We start from the raw sequence: 18472 nt of genomic DNA, 5'->3' as shown, positions 1-18472 counted from the left end.
TAGGTCTTTTCCAACCTTAACAATTCTATGATTCTGTGATTACTGCATAATGAATTTATTAGTCTGTTAACTACAGTCCTGACAGATAATGGCCAACGATTGCTTATAAATCCTTTGCTGCAGTGTTTCTTCTAATGTCCATGGTTTGTATTACGTTCTTAATAAAACCATAGTACAGCAACAGTATGATAAAATAAAGACCACCTGGGCATTCCTTTTTAGTAGCCTGAGTTAGCTCAACTGTGTAATAATTTATTGGAAAGCTACAGGCATCGGAGGCAAACCCAAGTCACATGCAGGTTTAATAAAAAGAATTTAGAATCAGTAATCTCTTATCAGCCCCAAAAGCACTTGCCCAGGTACTGCTGAGGTGGAGTTTGCTGGAAGTTTTGCCAGAGCTCTGCAAGTCTTTGAAACAGACAGAAGGATGGACACGACACCGAACACCCGCTCTCCACCATCGCACAGTTTCACAGTGAACAGCCAATTTTTTCAGCTGCCGCAGACTCTTGACTCAAGTTTGCATGCAGCAATGATGACCCCTAATGGTGGAATATTTCTTCGCTGAGCAGTACCCAGAGATTTTGCTTTTCAATGTAGATTTCTACTTAAATTAATTAGAACTCCCTCTCGCAGACCACCAGCAGAGGAAACTGCTTGGGGTTTACTTGAACTGTGACAGAAAAGCAGCTTCTTTGCCTGTTTAATGCTTTCTGACTTTGTACACAGAAGCATCAAAATGGAAATGCATATTCCAGATCCAAGGCCAGGATTTAAAGTCACCCTTTTTTTTTCTGAGGCAGACTATCTTGCAGAAGCAAGTTTCAGTCACCCTGGTGTGAATAATCCCTGCAGAAAGTCTTCAGAAAAAGAGGATGAGACATTTTTCTCTAGATCAAATCAACCGTATGCCAGAAAGCAAACAGCGTGCACCCAAAAAGCTGCTTTGAAGCCTTGTGTCAGCTATCAGATAATGCTGCAGCTGCAGCACCTTTGACACCCAGTGATCTTTCCATCAGAATCAAATAATCACTAATAACAAAAATAAAATCCTTATTTCCAAAGTTACAAAATAATGTCTTACTCTAGTATTAACTCAACATTTTAAGTGCATGTAAAGTGTAAAAATCTCATACAAGTTTTATATTTTGAAATGCTTAAAGTTTGGGGTTTGTTAAAATCCAAGTACATCTCCAAGTCTTTAACTCCTACTGGAATCTATTTCTACATCTGGGCTGGGAAGAGAAGGTGATTTTAAATTGTGTTGCAGATGCCAGGTACGTAAAACTAAGTCTCACTTTTCTCTTGGGAGAGATATCACTATCTGTCCCAGTTTAGCTTGCCTGACACTTGCATCTCCAGCAAGATAAAGAACAAGGTAACTGTATTACCCAGGCACGACCTAAATGTGTCAATTTTTTCTGTGTGTTGAGATAAACACACAGATCTTAAAAGAAAAGAGTTGAGAGCCCCTGGCAGCTTACTGATTTGTTTACTTTCTTTTAACAATATTATCACACAGAAGTTGTGCTAGATTTCATTCGAGCCTACAAAGGACAGAGCCTTCACCTAAATAAACAAAAACCTAGAGATATTTCCAGACTGCTCAAGAAAAAGCATATTTTCAAGCTATGATCTCTTTTTGCATGGTAATAGTAGTTAAAGTCACACAGCTAAGTGCCTACTAGAGAAAAAATACATGAAGACACACTTCAGAAATGCATCTTTACTGAATTGGCAATTTGGTTTGGACAGTAAGTATGTAAAATCCACTTTTTATTTTAAATTAGAATCTAACCACTGAATTTTTCAATACCTTTATGGCCCTTTTTTGTTGGGTTTTTGTTTTTTTGGGTTTTTTTTTTTGGTTGGGTTTTTTTTTTGAAGAACAGTAATTACTGCAAATACTCCATCATTCTGGCTTACCTTTCTCACATCTGAGCTCTTTGGTTCTGTTGTCCAAGTTATAATTCTAGATACAGCAAGCCTTGTCTCACTGGAGTTCACAAAGTCTGTTGGATCCATCTGTCTTGCCAAGGACTCGATATACTTCAGGATAGCAACTTTCACCTGAGAAGTGAAAAGGGATTTGTTAATCTCATGAGCTGGCAAAGATGGATTTATCCCATAATAAACAGACACCACTACAGACTGACAAGACCTATGTCACATGGGGGAAAAAATATCCCCGTGGCATGTCTCTATGGCATGTTTCAAAAATCAAGAGCAACTTTCTACCCAGGATAAATTTTGTGTAGTAAGGGTCTGGAATGGTATACCAGAACTGTTTAGCCTGGGTTGTTTAGACATTAGGAAGCATTTCTTCTCAGCAAGGGTCATTAGACATTGGAAGGGGCTGCCCAGGGAGGTGGTGGAGTCACCATCTCTGGAGGGGTTTAAGAAAAGACTGGACATGGCACTTAGTGCCATGGTCTAGTTGACATGGTGGTGTCAGGGCAATGGTTGGACTTGATGATCCCAGAGGTCTCTTTCAACCTCATTGCTACTGTGACTCTGTGAACTGGCTTGAAATACATATGTCTGCTTGTGCATTTCCATTGAGTGTATCAGTACTCCATCACGCTGCTTCCACCAGCACTTATTGTTCCAGATGCCAAAACACAGCTTTTGGTCTCAAACTGAATGCCTGATGCTGGAGTCTCAAAAGATCAAAAATTTGGGAGACTGAAGAAAGAACACTTGAGTCATTTGGCATCCTGTATACTCCTGTCTCTGGAAGAAATATGTGTATGACTTCCTGAATTTACAGCGTTCCTTATCCTTGAAACAGCAACCTCCTGAAACACAGTCTGCACAACAGCATCCCCTTGGAAGGATTTGGTAAGAGAAAGCTCTGATGGTTCTTTTTCTCCAAACCCTACATGTCCTATCTATGCCTGATCTGTGTAACAAGCACTTGTTAAGGTGTGCCTAGGGTCTCAACTTCCCAGCCATTCAGACAGGGTCTGCTCCCTTCTGTCCTGCACGGCCAGGTTTTCTTCCCACCAAGACCAGGGTGAAGAGGAATTTTCCACGTCTAAACTTCACCCTGATACACTCCAGTGTGCCTAAAGCCCAACTCTTAGTGATTTGTGATGGGTCATAGGGTCCTATTTTAGAGATTTAGATTTATTAAAATGGAGAACCAGAGAGTTAATCAAAGTTGCTGATATAATTTCTGTATCATGCAGGTACTTACAATTAGTTACCTTGTCATGAGTTCTACGCATTATGGTATGCTTGACATGGCAAGGTAAGACAACCATGTTGATGTTTTAGTGAAAAGGCTTTTGATACTGACCTTCAGGTTTGGTGTTTGGGTCTGATCTACAATAAACCTCATCAAAATGTTAAATTGTTGATCAAATGGAAAAGAATCCCTGTCCAAAGAAAACAAAGGCAAAAATGTAATGTAACATAAATTTTCAGGACTAAATTAACTTGATACATTAAAGCTTACACAACAGATTTCAGCACCTATCATGCTTTTTTTCTTCTTAACTTTACCATTAACCAGAGAAACTCCAAGTCTAAGGATTAGCTGATTATTGATTTAATACTACCAAAACCTCCTACATGAATACCTTTATACTCTGTTACACTCTCTGCTCTCTGTGCACTTATCCAGCTTCTGGCACACCTGTCCATTCCTTCTTCATTTCCTCCTCATTTCTAGTAGCAGACCGGTTCACCTTTTCCTCAGAGTTCACACCTGGTTTTGACTTCTCTCCTCTTTTTCCCTCCTCTATCCTATTTTCTCCTGGATTACTACTTCTTTCTTAATTATCCCATTTCCAGGATGAGCTGAACTTTATTGTAACAGTGTCCTGTGCTTGGACATCCTTAAGAAAAGGACATGGACTACAGAATTGGTGTGCACATCACAGTAACATTGAAGGTCTCATCCTGACATCACCGTTATTTGCTGTTTGGACACACAGAAGATGATCTGAACTTTGTGGTAAAGCATCATTCATATTCTGAATACTGCAAATATATAATCAAGAAGAAAACTGATAAAGCAAATGCACACCAAAAAAAACTAATTAACAAAATTAATCAGTTACACATTTTAAATGTTATGCTTTTAAGTTATCTATTTAGAAAAGACAGGTCTTTTTAATTCAGTGCTTGAAATATTGTGACTAACTTTGTTCTCCTTTATTCTGGTACTCATCAAGATTGAGCCCTCAAAATATACGCCACTCCCGCGTTTCTAAAATGTTCAGATTTTTCCTGTAATCCTGCAAAAACCTCTGTAACATTTGCCATCTGAGTACTCTACCTGGTGACATCCAGAGCTTTTTGAACTTTCGCCTGCACAGACCCCAGCAAATCTGCCCCCATTTTCTTTAGCAGCTGGGTCAGGAGGACAAAAAGCCAATCCTGCAAGTCATCTTTATGAATGATGATGAAATCAACCAGGGTTTCCAGAAACATACTGAAGACCTATAAACAAAACAAGCGTCACAAAAAGGAATACCGTGCTTTAAATAAAAATAATCAAAGTGGAGGCGTTTACAATGTGAGTTTCAGAGTTACTTTGTTATAGACAGTTTCATGAATGAATGATTTTAGTGAGTCATTACATTGCTCTGAAAAAAAAAAAATTCAGACAAGACACATCTAAAATGTGTCATATTAAAATACCACATGAAACGAATGAAGGAAGGGCGTAGAAAACACTTACTCTCTGTTGTGAATTCCACGGCAAAGCAGGCCATGCAACAAAACAAACCACTCGTTAGCACACGTAGTGATCAAGGCTGGTTGTTCAGATGCAGTTTGTCAACAGATTAAAGATGCGTTCATTGAAAGTTTGCATTTTCTTAAAACACAATCGCTCCTCAGCAGTTACTTAAAACATTATACGCCTTGGATCAGATCCAGTCTCCTCACTCATGAAAGTAACGTATGTTTATATATGTTTATATGTAACAGAGTTTACATATGTTTAACACCACAACTAATGAGTTTACAGCAATAATTCTATAATAGAAGATCACAGACGACATGCTTGAGTCCAATGTGCAATAAACCCTCACTTAGCTCAGAAACTGGAAATATTTTGCAAACAAATAGCTACACCTTCACACTTTCCACAACATATACTGAACCTTTGAGGACCAAAACATTAAGACCTTACAGGTAGGAACTGCCACACTCTGTGAGGCCTGTGGGACAGCTGGTCCAGACTGTGATTACAGCCAAAACTGCACAGGTCTTGACCTGTGACAGGCGACTATGCCTGCCCCAGGGGATTTCCACCTGACAACCATTCATTAAAATTGCTTTACCAAGTGGTCTGAAGTACAAATATTTATACAACTTGCTCCTTCTCAAACTGTCTTTAACCCAACAGCCGATGTTTTCACCCAGCCACTACTGGTTGCCCTCAACCAGCAAACCTCCTCTGGAAAGGGCATGAAACTCCCTTTTCCCCTCTCCCTGCTCCCGCTTACCTGTCGACAGAAGGGCCTGAACGTGCCGGTGGGCCCAACCTCCCCATTCCCTAGCCTGCTCCTTTTGAAGAGATGTCTGTAAATTCATGCCACGGCCTTTAACTTCAAAGGTCAGTGTTACAAAGAAGGCAAAGTGGCTGTATCAAAGACTTAACTTAGGAGACACAGAACAGTATTTTGGTGAGACTCCACACTGCTCCCAGGTGTACATAACACAGAAATCCCAGTGACCACGATGCTGAACTACGGCTCGTTACCCTTCACAGACCCCACTCTGCTGTGTATTACCAAGACAGTCCCTAGACAAGTACAGATAAAGCTGAACCTCTCACTTCAGGAGCTGACATCTGAAAGGCGTTAGGCTGCTCCTTGGGAAGCACAGAGTAATCAGTTCCTAGCAACGTCAGAGCGACTGAAACACATCCCTTCATCGTCAAACAGATAAAAATCAAGGAGATTTATAAATGCCAGTTTCCCCCAGTGGATGGCAGGGATAGAAATACACAACATTCATCTTGGAACAGTGTCAAACATGCACACATGGTAATGCAAGAGAGCCAGGCAAGGCTTTGGGATCTTACCTTGCTGTGAGGGTCAGCAAACATGCGAGTAAATATTTCACACAGCCTTTTTAACTCGACTCGGCTAAAACACATAAATAAAACATGGTATTAACACTAAAGCTCTAGCTGCAGCAATAAAGCTAGTAAATACGAACAGCTGAAAAATCTAACCTTTACTTAACTGTTACTTAAGGCAGTTTGAAAACCTTGTGTCGAGGCAAAGCCTTAACTGGCATTCTAGTTTAGCTGCTGGGATCACCAGCCTTACATTAAGAAATCTAATAAATATTTTTTTTTAAAATCAAAGCCAGACACTTGTATTTTCTGCTGCTTCTATTTTCTGAGATACTCTGGATTGCAGAAGACAACTTGAAATGTGCACGTTTGGGAGGTATTTACTTTCTGCCTGCATCAAGTTGCCGACTCACTGAAACAAGGGTCATTCACAGCCTAGGAAAAGAGGTTTCTCAAGTCTCCTTTGTGTCAGGGAATTTAAGTTTTCAAGTGAAACCAGAACTTCCATGCTGTTTAAGTATATACTAATCACAAATATTTTGGTCTAAATTCTCAGTAGCTTCAGCAAAATCAGTATAGAATGACACAGTATTAACTGACACTCTGAAGCCTGAGGGCAGGCACATTGAGGAAACAAGTGGATAGAACTGGAAGACATTAACAAGTGGGCAACCTAGTAAATCAGAAGATAATTAAATCAAGGCACAATCTAAGTGTAAGCTCCTATTAGTAAGAGATTATTAGATGCTCAGTAATGCTCTTTTTTTTTGTCAGGGGAAAAAAGAATCACAGAATCATAGAATGGTTTGGGTTGGAAGGGACCTTAAAGATCATCTAGTTCCAACCCCCCTGCCACGGGCAGGGACACCTTCCACTAGACCAGGTTGCTATATGAGTCTGTTTCATAAAGATACCGAGTTTGAGTGAAATGCAGAACTGTGCGAAAGCTCCTATTTGCAATGTATTGAAAATAAAAGCCTTAAGTTTTCCTGAAAGGCAAATTGCCGAAGAACATAGAAGTTCTGCTTCCTTACTGTGCAAACAAAACCAGAGCAAGACATACAGGTAAAATTTCCTGCATACTATGGAAGCAATTAGATATTTTTCACAATTATTACAAAACCAGAGCAACCAGTGAAATGCACACGGATTGCTCTGAGAACAGCCATTCAGGTCTCGACTACAGGTACCCTCCTTCCAGAAAGACATTAATTCTACAATGCACCAACATATCTTCCTCTCTTTCAAAATAAGCTTCAAAGAATAGGCCACAATAAGTTAGGAGTCTGCAATTATTTTATGTCAGCTTGTTTATAAGTAACACAGGACATTTTTCCCAGTAAACCTATGCAAGAAAGGCTGATCAAATTTTAAAAAGGCACGAAAGCAATGGTCTACTATATTAGGAATAGAGTAGCTAGCTGGACTAGGGAAGTGATCGTCCCTCTGTACTCGGCACTGGTGAGGCCGCACCTTGAATCCTGTGTCCAGTTCTGGGCCCCGCACTTCAAGAAAGATGTTGAGGTGTTGGAGCGAGTCCAGAGGAGGGCGACCAAGCTGGTGAAGGGTCTGGAGGGTCTGACCTACAAGGAACGGCTGAGAGAGTTGGGGGTGTTTAGCCTGGAGAAGAGGAGGCTCAGAGGTGACCTTATTGCCGTCTACAACTACCTGAAGGGAGGCTGTAGCACAGTGAGAGTCGGCCTCTTCTCCCAGGCAACCAGCAATAGGACAAGAGGACACAGCCTCAAACTTCGCCAGGGGAGGTTCAGGTTAGACACTAGGAAGCATTTCTTCTCAGAAAGGGTTATTAGACATTGGAAGGGGCTGCCCAGGGAGGTGGTGGAGTCACCATCTCTGGATGTGTTTAAGAAAAGACTGGACATGGCACTTAGTGCCATGGTCTAGTTGACAGGGTGGTGTCAGGGCAATGACTGGACTCGATGATCCCAGAGGTCTCTTCCAACCTGATTGATTCTGTGTGATTCTGTCTTAAGAGTCTGATGTGGAGGAAAAAGTCTTTGCAACGATGCCACAGCAAGCTGTCAGCCTCGTTCAGGATGAAACTGCACAGTCTCAAAATGACTACTCGACAACGCTCTCCTGACCTCATGCAGACTGCAGCTCTCTGCATGAACTCCTCTTTATTACTCTAATGAATTTTCTTTCTGCACAAAGGTTACATGAAGACAGCAAGTATAAGTGTGTCTCCTTCTAAGAGCTCATGGACCCAACGTAACAATGCAAGTACTAAACTGAAACAGGCAGTGGAAGAACATTTCCTTAAGGGACTTGTTGGCCTTGTTTTATTTAGAAGACCTTACAGGGAGCCCTCAGGGAACTAAGTGAGACAAAGAGGATAGGTAAGCACCACACCACTTTGCACACACATCTTTCTGGATATGCAAATCCCAGTTTATAGGATCCGCCACAGAATAGAATGGTTTGGGTTGGAAGGGACCTTAAAGATCATCTAGTCCCAACCCCCCTGCCACAGCCATCTTTCAGTTCAAAGCACTAAAGAAAACCTAGCTGCATCACTGCCTTTTATTAAACTTGTTATACCACAACAGAAGATACCAAGTTTAATTAGAAGACAGACAGACTTGTCCCTTGGACTAATGACCTTGATAATGTTCTGCAAGATGCCGTGGGAACAAACAGGATGATAAAATCTAATCGTTCGAACAGACACCAAATCAACCTTGAACCAAGGAGGAAGCAGACCAAAAGCTAATCAAAAGGAAATCTGATCTAGAGAACTAAAGCCAGTATCAAATAAAAAATTAACTCTGGAGGGGCATAGTTTCTGGGACAGGTTTATAAACTATTCAGGATCAAAGCTAAGTAAACGTGCTAGCTTGATGGACTAGTGACAGCAGCACAGTTCAAACACTGCAACCAGCAGGGTTGAAAACAATAGCTGAATTCTACTGGCACTTCTGCTAAGAGCTACTGATCTGGATAAATAGCTCATCACCCAATCTTGTCAGCACTTCCTCCCTTGAACTATCCCCAAGAGCACTCAAAACCTTGGTTATAATCCTCACACACCTTTGTGGCAAAAATCAAAGCCTCACTGAACGTTTTCATGCAAGTATGTGAGGTACCAGAGTCCTTCCAGACAGTTAATTAAAATAAAGAAAACCAAAAAAAGACAGCATACATGTGGGAAGTATCTTTTAAAAGACTCATAAATAGACCACATCAAAAAGCATCTCTGATCTAGAGACTCTAACTACCCATATTAAAAACCTGTCGCACTTCCCACTTAAGGACTGCACCACCTCATGTGAAGTGCTAGAATATTTTTATGATAGCAAGAGAATAACCTTTCCAGGCCTGCTCTCAGTACATTTTCATTGAGCCTGTTAACATGAACCATCAAATATTTTCAGCCAATGTGAAGGCCTTTTAAAATGGAAACAATTGCGTAAATCCAAGTAGGTAGGCTATAAACCATACAACAGCCACTTATAAACTTGGTCATAATTTAAGTACATAATATTCATAACAGGAAAATAAAAATGTCGCAGCTATTTGTGAATGTTATCTTCGAAGCAGCCAAAAGATAAGCAGCTTGTTTCCAAATACTTTCACCATAAACTAAGGGTGAAAAGCCTATGGCCTGAGAGCCCGTTGATTTGAGTTAACGTGACCTGTGGCCATATGAAGTTTCCACATGACTAATTCTAAGATCTGTTTTAATGTGTGACATGCCAAAGGTGTTTGAAGGGTTTATGTGGCTTTCAACAAGGGAAAAAGGTCTGCCTCTCCTACCATAAGCAAAGTTTCAGAGTTCTTTATTGCCTTAAGAAACTTACATTATAAACAACACCATTTATAGGAGACTCCAGTTCCTGATATAAGATTTTGCAAGAGTTACAAACAATATCTGCAATTATACCTAACACAGCCTTCATAAAGAGTCAAAGTATATTCAATATACTGAGAGCATAGTCTGATCTCCTCTTTGAAACACACACACCCTGAGACATTTTAGAACAAGTGTGGTGTTTTTTTCACCAACTAAGTTGCTGGGGAAAAAAAATACTGAAGGTTCAAACACACTAATGTAAAAACAGTACCACCCTTTGAGCGCATTTACATGATCATCACCGTGGGAAATCTCACTGTGCTGCAACAAGCACCTACCATTGGAGGTCTTCACGAGACAGAGGAAGGTTATGAGAAGATAGCAGGCTTACCTGAGTCCTGTCTACATTACTGCTACAAATTTAACACAAATTATACTGATGACAGAGCAGAAATTTTTCCAGAACTAATTAAAGTCCCACATTGTGGAGACAAAGCCTTCACAGCTGTGAAAGATACTATCTGTCTACATAAGGTCTTTCCTGTGAGGGTGGTGAGACACTGGCCCAGGTTGCCCAGAGAAGCTGTGGCTGCCCCTTCCCTGGCAGTGTTCAAGGCCAGGTTGGATGGGGCTTGGAGCAACCTGGTCTGGTGGAAGATGTCCCTGCCCGTGGCAGGGGGGTTGGAACTAGATGGGCTTTAAGGTCCCTTCCAACCCAAACCAGTCTGTGATTCTGTGATTCTAAGGTAGGTAAATATTACTGACTTCTGATTACAGCCATCTCTCATCAGTGACTGACACTATAAAACTATCAAGGTCACCTCAGTGTCCGCTGGCTTTTCAGCAAGTTCTGAAGACCTATGAGCCCCTCTTTCCTTTCAGACCAGTTGGAGCTGGCACAGTGGTTCAGGACCTCAGCCACATCTTCAGTCTGCCGCATGTAGTGTGGGATGCCCCCGCTCCTGGAGCCATAGGAGCGCTCCGAGCAAGCGCTCGAGGCATCGCTGTTAGCGTCATCATCGGAGTACATCCCATAGGGTTCATATCTTCTTCTCACCGGCTTCTTCTGGAAAAGTGGAAACTCAGACTTAGTAAATTACATATAGTTACATCAGCGCCTAAAGAAAAACATTCTACCCGTAATCACTAAAAGGAAGACTAATGCTGCTGTTAGTGACATAAGTGTTTTAAAGACGTCACCAAGTACTGCCTGCTTACCTCTCACAATACAGCAAGACAGATCCCATTGATTTCAATTAATGACTAAAGGGAGCAGGACCTGCCTTCCCCAGCATGAAAGCAAGATACTTATGCCCAGTGGAATAACCTACACTGGTAATGAAATCATATGTTGTTTTACTGTAAATAATGGTCAGTTCCATTGTTACAGATTTTATGATGATACAACCTGTACTTCAAGAAAAAAAAAATAAAGATAAGGAAGAAAGAGCGGAAGGAATCTGTGCTGGCATGCACAGTCGCTTTGATACTGATAATGAAGTGACTCTAGAAACGCACTGGGATATGGGAGATGACCATTTCTCTGTTAGTTTGGGCTAGCTAAGGGAGTTGAGTAGTCAAACCCCACTCATTTCCATAGCATGGCATTGGACGACCTGATTCCCTTAGGTACATCTTTGACAGCCTCATTCCTTACAGAAGGGATATTAGAATAATTATGGTAGCAAACCAAATTGTAGGCTATACTACAAAACAAACTCTTAAATGAACCTTAACAGAACAGGATTGATAAGACAACGTATCAGGAAAAGATCGCCTATATTCTAAAGTGTTTGCTACACAATTCCTTCCAGTGTCCAGTCCTGCAGTTCGTGGACTTGTGAAGCTAGCAGAGTTTTGCTGCCACTAGGACTGCAGGATTGAAGCGTAGAAATTAACTCAAGTGCAGTATCATGGGCGTTAGCAACAGGGTGGGGAAAGTTGGAAAGTAGAAATAAAAAGTCAAGAAAGCACTAGTACCTTGCTCCTGGAGTCTCCTAACAGCTGTAGGCAGGAAAATATTGAAGGGTGGGAAAAAGCATAGAGAATTATGTCAGAAGCTTATGCAGGGTTTGTTTTTGCAACAAAAACGTATAGCAAATGTGTCTTAGCAAATTAAAAAAAAAAAATACAGTTTATGCAAAATAAAAGTGGGTATAATAACGCCTGACTTTATCTTCTAACTGCTGCACTACTCGTACAGCCTACAATTTCCATTAGGGAGGCTGGAAGTGAGATTATCTGTTAGTAAGTTTTTTAATGACAGATCTATATATAGCACCTCTGCTTACTTTTCAGAAACGCTGCTCTGGAAGATAGCAGAGTTTTTGGCAATAATTTATTTTCCCACAGATAATCAGTAGCATTTGATTTTAGAGTCTTGGAAAGAAATACTGATGTCAGGAAACCACTATCTACAGTACAGCACATTTAATCAACTTCACTTAACCAAGTTCTCTTTCAACCTGCAGTTCTTACAGCACACTTTTTTGAAGCTTAGCTTCTTTTAAGACCCCCTGGTTGACACCCCTGGCTTAAAGGCCTTACTTAACACCAAAGTTTCCATCACCCTTTGAGCTCCTCCGACAGATCCAAGCACTGATTCCCGGTATAAACACTGTGGGGTTAGGACAAGTCCTGTTCAAACAGAAGCACTGGATCCAACAGGAATTGTACAGAGGGAGTAGAGGTCATACAATGACCCACTGTGTTTTGTTTAAACTCAGTATTTGGCTGAAGCCATCTTCGGAGAAGTTCTTTTCATTCCCTGCTACAGGGAAAAAACACTCCTCGGAAAACAAGGCTGCTGGGTAAAAGCTGGCATCCCATTACACTCTCAAAAGGAGCCTGAACAGAGTTTGTAAATTGCCTGTTGTGAGAAGACAACCGAGAAAAAGAGCAAATTGGGGTGCTGGGAAAGAAGGGGACAAGATCACGTTGCATCCCCCAAAGTCGTACAAATTCATATTGATCAACCACGTCAGTAGCACCACTTAGTTTCCAGCTTGACTTAAGGATTTCTCATTCAAGTGTTCAACCCTTTAAGATTGTAACGTTCTAGTATAATGTTATTTAGTTTAAAAGAGTGGAATATTGAAAAGAGAACTCAAGTCCAGGTGAAGACTAAGTAACATCCAAAGAGATCTCAGTGATAAACACTGTGACTCTCTCCTCCCCTCAAGAAACCTGTATTCAGTAACTGCTCACATTCAGGGATACAGCCTGATTTCATTTACACAGGCAAACCCTCAGCTGTAATTATGCCCTGAACTGCTCTGGTGGCAAATTTAAAGTGCTGAGAGCAGAAACTGGCTCACAAGCTGTTGTATTTGGTAATGAAAATGCCCACTAATGATTCAGCCCACTGAATGCAACAGTGCCATTTATTATATACTGTCCTACCTTTATATTATTCACAAATACTTTTTTTTTTTTATGGAAAGGTAGATTTTGTAAAAAGTGACATTTCTCTAGGAGTAACTCTAATAATCGTCTAGAAATGGAGGTGACATGAGCTGGGTGATAATCAAATATAAAAAGGAAAATGTTAGCCATCTTTAGGCAAAGTGAACTAGGAAATGAAGCAAGGACATCTATCACAAACTCTGGGGACAGGGTTCATTCTCCATAAAGAGAGATCTGAGGTATCTGTCTCAAGATACATCTGGAAATCCTCCCCTCAGCTCAGGTCTAGAGCTGGAGAAGAGCCAAGGTACACTGGTACCCAGCTCATGCTGTACAGTAATTCCTTCTGCCTCTATAAATCCTCTGTCCCCCAAACACCCAAGGCAAATCCAAAGGTTTATCTTAACACTTGTCTTCTGAAGAACAGAAAAGACTTTCTGGGTTCTAGCTGAGAGATATTACAGTACAGGACAATAAGATTTTTAAAAATTACAATAAATTTACTTCGAAATGCACTGAATGTTTGAAAGTATGAGCAGCAAAACAGACAAATACACTTCGATTTAACTGCATGAGATGGTACCGATTACGGACAAGCCAAGGGACGAGCTGATCCGAGTATCCAGCCAGGTGCAAATAACACAGGGCAGGAACTTGTGGAATTCACAGTTCTTCTCGAAACCTGATCAGGAACCGACACTAGCAGAGAACACAGTGTTTTTTCTGACAAAGCCTTCGTGCAGGTACCGGGATTGATGGAAACACCTGACCCCGCGAGCGCCAAGCACCCCCACCAGTGCCGCGTTCATCCTCTGACAGCCAAGTGAAAGACAAACGGCTGATTCAACCCATCCTGCAGCTCCAGCACGGAGCCACAGCGGCCTGTTTGATAACAGCTGTGGGGAACTAACACAGAATAAGGACACAAACATTGCTGCCCACGTACCCGACGACAAAACAGCGAGAGGTAACTAACTCTACAGCATCAGACACTGGCACAATCAGCACAAAGCTACTTAGAAAGAGGAGAACGTACGTACGGGTAACTTTAAGGCACTTTCCGGTGTGGGAAGCATTTTGTACTTTCCCTCTTACCAGTGCATCGGCCACAGCAGCCTCCAGATCTGTGCTTGTGCTCAGGACTCGCATGGCATTCACAGAAGCAGGCATCCTGCCTGGCTGGCCGAGTCCAAACCGGTCTGCACAAAAGACAACATTGAAAAGGGATCGTTAAATGAATTCACATTCGCTTGGAATCCTAATCAGGTACCCGAGCATCCCCACGGGCTCTGGGAACTCGCAGTGCTTTTCCATTAAACGCTCTTTTATCCACAGCTTTAGAGAGTTTGCCACTAGAGTGAGAAATAAACTATTGTTTGTTGGGCCCCAGAGACAATTCTGGACCCTCAGGGCAACTTCTTAATTTTTTTTTCTTTTTTTTTTTTTTTTTTACCCTGCTTCCCAGCTATCTATTTTGTGTTTGTTTTTACACAGAAGTTGTTTCAAAGCTTTATTTTAATGTCAGAGGCACACACGCCTGTCCCAATCTGCCACTCTCAAATTAAGGGAAAGCTTCTCATTAACTTCAGAGAGACAGAATCGTGCCCAGTGTCAGGACATGTTAATACCCGAGCACTCATCCGTCCTGCAGCTTTTCTTCAGGCAAGGATGCGAGTCTAGCAGCACCAGATCAGCCTATTTTATGTCTCAAGGCTTGATTAACCAGTAAAATATCTCCCTACGCCCCACAGTAAAAAATAAGTTTATTTGCTTGTGAAGTGACTCCAATTTTTGTTTTATTACTCTTCTTGAGGAGCAGTTTAAATGCCATTTAAAAGCTCTATGATATAATCAAAATTGGGGGTCTTTTTTGATCAAAAAATATCATCTTACTCCCTTTGAATTTGACGGCAAAGCTCTCAATGGCATCCAAAGCCACAGGATTGAGTCCAAAATACCATTTACACCCCCAGTACTAATTAGGTTACTTTATCATCTGCCCAGCCTGCCAAAAAAATGTTACTAAAATTAGTTTCTTTGGGCAAAGGCCAAATTCAGAAAGCCGTGCTAGCGGGGATATGACGGAATCAGTGACTTGAGCATCACGGGTCAGGCTGTGGCAGCACAGTCCTTCTAGACGGTGGTAGATCAGCTACCAGGATCCTGGCTCCAGTCTACAAGCAGCAAGAGATTGGCTTTGGCGTTCCAAGTGAGCTTGTCTTTGCTCAAGAAGGACTGGAAATACCCTTCTTGGAACACACTTTACAGTCAGAGTTTTGCCAGTAAATTCAGTGGTGCACGAATCAAGCTGCGTGAACCCTTTTAATAGACCTTCAGCCGATCCACACTGGAGGCAGCCATCAGGCAGATCAAGTCACACAGGTCTTTTATTAGTTCATCTATATTTAATTTAAGGAAGGAAATATACTGTTTATCAAAATGTGTAACTATATCATGGATTTCCACAAAACTGAGATCAAACATGATGCAGCTTAGTGTATTTTTGGGAAAAATACTGCGCTGAACACAAAATTTCATTGCTTTCTTGTTTAAAAACCTACTGCACTGAAATATCTTTTAAGGAGTTAGCTCACACTGACATGCATCATTTAACACAGAGACTGACGTTTGCCAGTGTACTGTCCTAATTCCAAAGCTTTACCTGAGCGTGTCAGAGATTAAGCTACTGAGGGGAAATAGGGAAGATTTTTTTTTTTTTATCTGAAGTATTTTGAGAAAAAAAAAATAACAAACCCTGAAGACTAGTATTTATTTCAAATAAAAGTGTTATCTATCAAAATTTACTGCTTCTCAGAGTAACATACCCAGACAAGACATTTCTGATTTACAACAAAAGCACATTTTCTACAAAACACATTACAAGGGAAAAGAAAAAAATAAACAAACTTCTTAGAACTACTGCCAAAAAGTAATCAAATCATGACATTTCACAAAGAAATGAAAGTTGTATGTGTTATTACTATCCCCTTTTTTAATGCACTTGTGTTGAAGAATCATTTCAAATATTTAGGTGAAACAGTACTTCATCCCTAAAATGGAAATATCTGTACACTCTTAACAGAAGCACAGAGAAGATGATAATTCATTAGGGCTGTTTGAAACTACAGTCACTACTACAGAGATATACACTACAAAGATGTACAGAAGACAAGTATTTTCCTAAGTGTAAAGGATAACTGGTACAGTATAAGCGCTCTAAATGTTGAGACAAGTTCTGGACTCAGTTTTATATTTAAACCCAACTCAATGACGTTACTCGAGTGTTACCGAGATCAGAATTTGGCTTTAACTTTTGAAATAATATAGCATCAAAAAATACCACTGTCATTTGTTTTCACGATAATTTAGGATTACATTAGAAAAGGGAAGATAGTTTGGTTTTTTAAAAACGAAGAACAGAATGACAAAGTAATTCAGTTGTAGATCAGTTTAAATATCCAGCATAAAGAAACAAAATGGAGGTTTTTTTAAAGAAATTAAGTACAGTGTGGCATGCTGGCTTTTATCTGTCTCCATAGCTATCGGGAATTTTCTGAAGTACTTCTTTCAGTGACATTTAAATTCATAACACCCACGTCACTCTGGGCTTCTCCCCAAGACACTGTTGCCATACCTGAGTGCAGAAGATAGACCTTAGGAGAGACCTCAGCATATCTCTAACATGGGGCTGGGAACACGTTTACTCCAGGAATAACCAGTACAGGCAAGCCCAATGTTACTGGGCAAGAAATAAGCAGATCATGCTCTGGCCACACTTCCTTGTCTCCCTGGCTAGATTCATTATACTTGTTACAAACTTAGTGAAAACTCCCAATGACCATTTTTTGGCCTGATTCTGCCATTTCTAAGGAGATTTTGGCCTTCTTTAGGACACAGGTAACCATATACAATTTGATTATTCTTTGTACCAAGCATGAAGTGACTATCACTGGAAGCTGAATGCAAACGGAGCTTAAATATGTATTACAATTGAGGTTTTTTAAAAATCTCTTCTTTTTGTTAAATACAAATTCAAATTGTTGCTTTGAAAAATGCCAGAGTCTCAAATCAGCTTGCATCATTTCTTCCGAGTAACCTGGCAAGAGAAGTGTTTTGAGAGTTTTACGTAAGTGACAGCCATTTAACTACACTTAAGAGAAACAGAATATTTTTCACTCCCTATCTGAAGGGGGTTAATTAAATAACTTCCAGTATCACTAATTCCTTATGCAATTTTAGCCTCCAAGAAAACACTGAAGCCCTCACTCATCTTTGACATCATCTTTGTCCCCACAACTAAGTTTCTATCGACCCAAAGCTAGCAGCCCTCATTCATTTCTTTTTAAGACTCTCCGTGAAATATCCTGATTCCAAAGGGAGTTACAGGTTCTCCACAACTGCAAATCCAGCACAGGGGTGGGGAAGAAGCCCAGTGAAATTAAAGGAATCATTTTTTTCAACAACTTCCATGCACTTTGGACAAGGCCTTCAGAATTCTATGAAGGATGGATCAGCACCCTCCAAAGTTCATTCTGAAAGCTCATCAGGTGCTTAATTCTTGCTGCTCTTGTGTATTTTGGAGAGGATCCTGCAAAGCGCTTTCATTAACGGAGACAGGAGTCCAGAATATTTAGTAATAAATGGGATGAAACCCACTGGGATCCTGGTCTTAGGCATTGGGAACTGCTACACTGCTAAAGAGGAAATATAAACAGAAGTTGCGAGTACTCTGCATCAGTCAGGATTTAGCCCATGCTGCACAACTGAGCCAATTCAAGGGAGAATTGAGAAAGCCCTGGATCACCCTTTGTTTAAACACTGCTCACAATGTTCCTAAAAATACATCAAATTAAAAACATCCAATAAATGAAATTCAAAACAAAAAAGCCACACTGAACAAAAACAGAACAGAAAGCCCCAAAGCGGTGAGAAGCACATGCCAAGTGCTGGCTGATGCACGTGATGGCAAACGTTACGATGGTGTAAAAACAAGACTACGTATAAGAAGCGGATTCATGCAGTTAGCGCTTGTTCACCTGACTGCCCAACAGACTCAGCAGTGGAGAGAGCACTAGTGGACCTGGAATGACGTCGAGAAGCTGCAAGTAGAAGGAATGGCAACACCCACAGGATTAACACACATTGAACCTGAGACAGAAAATGCCACAATCCAAAAGGGATGCGGGTGACCGCTACCGGTAAAGGTGTCTCGT

At 40.9% G+C, this 18472-nt stretch overlaps 1 protein-coding gene across 7 annotated transcripts in view; it reads right to left on the bottom strand.

Annotated features, from left to right (window-relative positions):
- CLASP1 (cytoplasmic linker associated protein 1) overlaps positions 1–18472 on the bottom strand; it is a 200300-nt gene that overhangs the window by 48995 nt on the left and 132833 nt on the right. For 4 of the 7 annotated variants that reach the window (XM_068407464.1, XM_068407463.1, XM_068407465.1 and 1 more), the window contains 7 exons: positions 14355–14458; positions 11835–11858; positions 10676–10920; positions 6044–6107; positions 4286–4449; positions 3302–3380; positions 1927–2070 (listed from right to left, as the gene is read on the bottom strand). In XM_068407464.1, the coding sequence (XP_068263565.1) occupies positions 1927–2070; positions 3302–3380; positions 4286–4449; positions 6044–6107; positions 10676–10920; positions 11835–11858; positions 14355–14458 (824 nt within the window). The remainder of the gene's footprint in view (positions 1–1926; positions 2071–3301; positions 3381–4285; positions 4450–6043; positions 6108–10675; positions 10921–11834; positions 11859–14354; positions 14459–18472) is intronic. The other 3 variants (XM_068407467.1, XM_068407468.1, XM_068407469.1) reach the window with 1 other exon arrangement.

The sequence above is a fragment of the Nyctibius grandis genome, chromosome 9, assembly GCF_013368605.1.
Source record: "Nyctibius grandis isolate bNycGra1 chromosome 9, bNycGra1.pri, whole genome shotgun sequence".
NCBI lineage: Eukaryota > Metazoa > Chordata > Aves > Nyctibiiformes > Nyctibiidae > Nyctibius > Nyctibius grandis.
The sequence above is the reverse complement of the archived record's forward strand: the minus strand, read 5'-3'. Positions and strand labels throughout refer to the sequence as shown.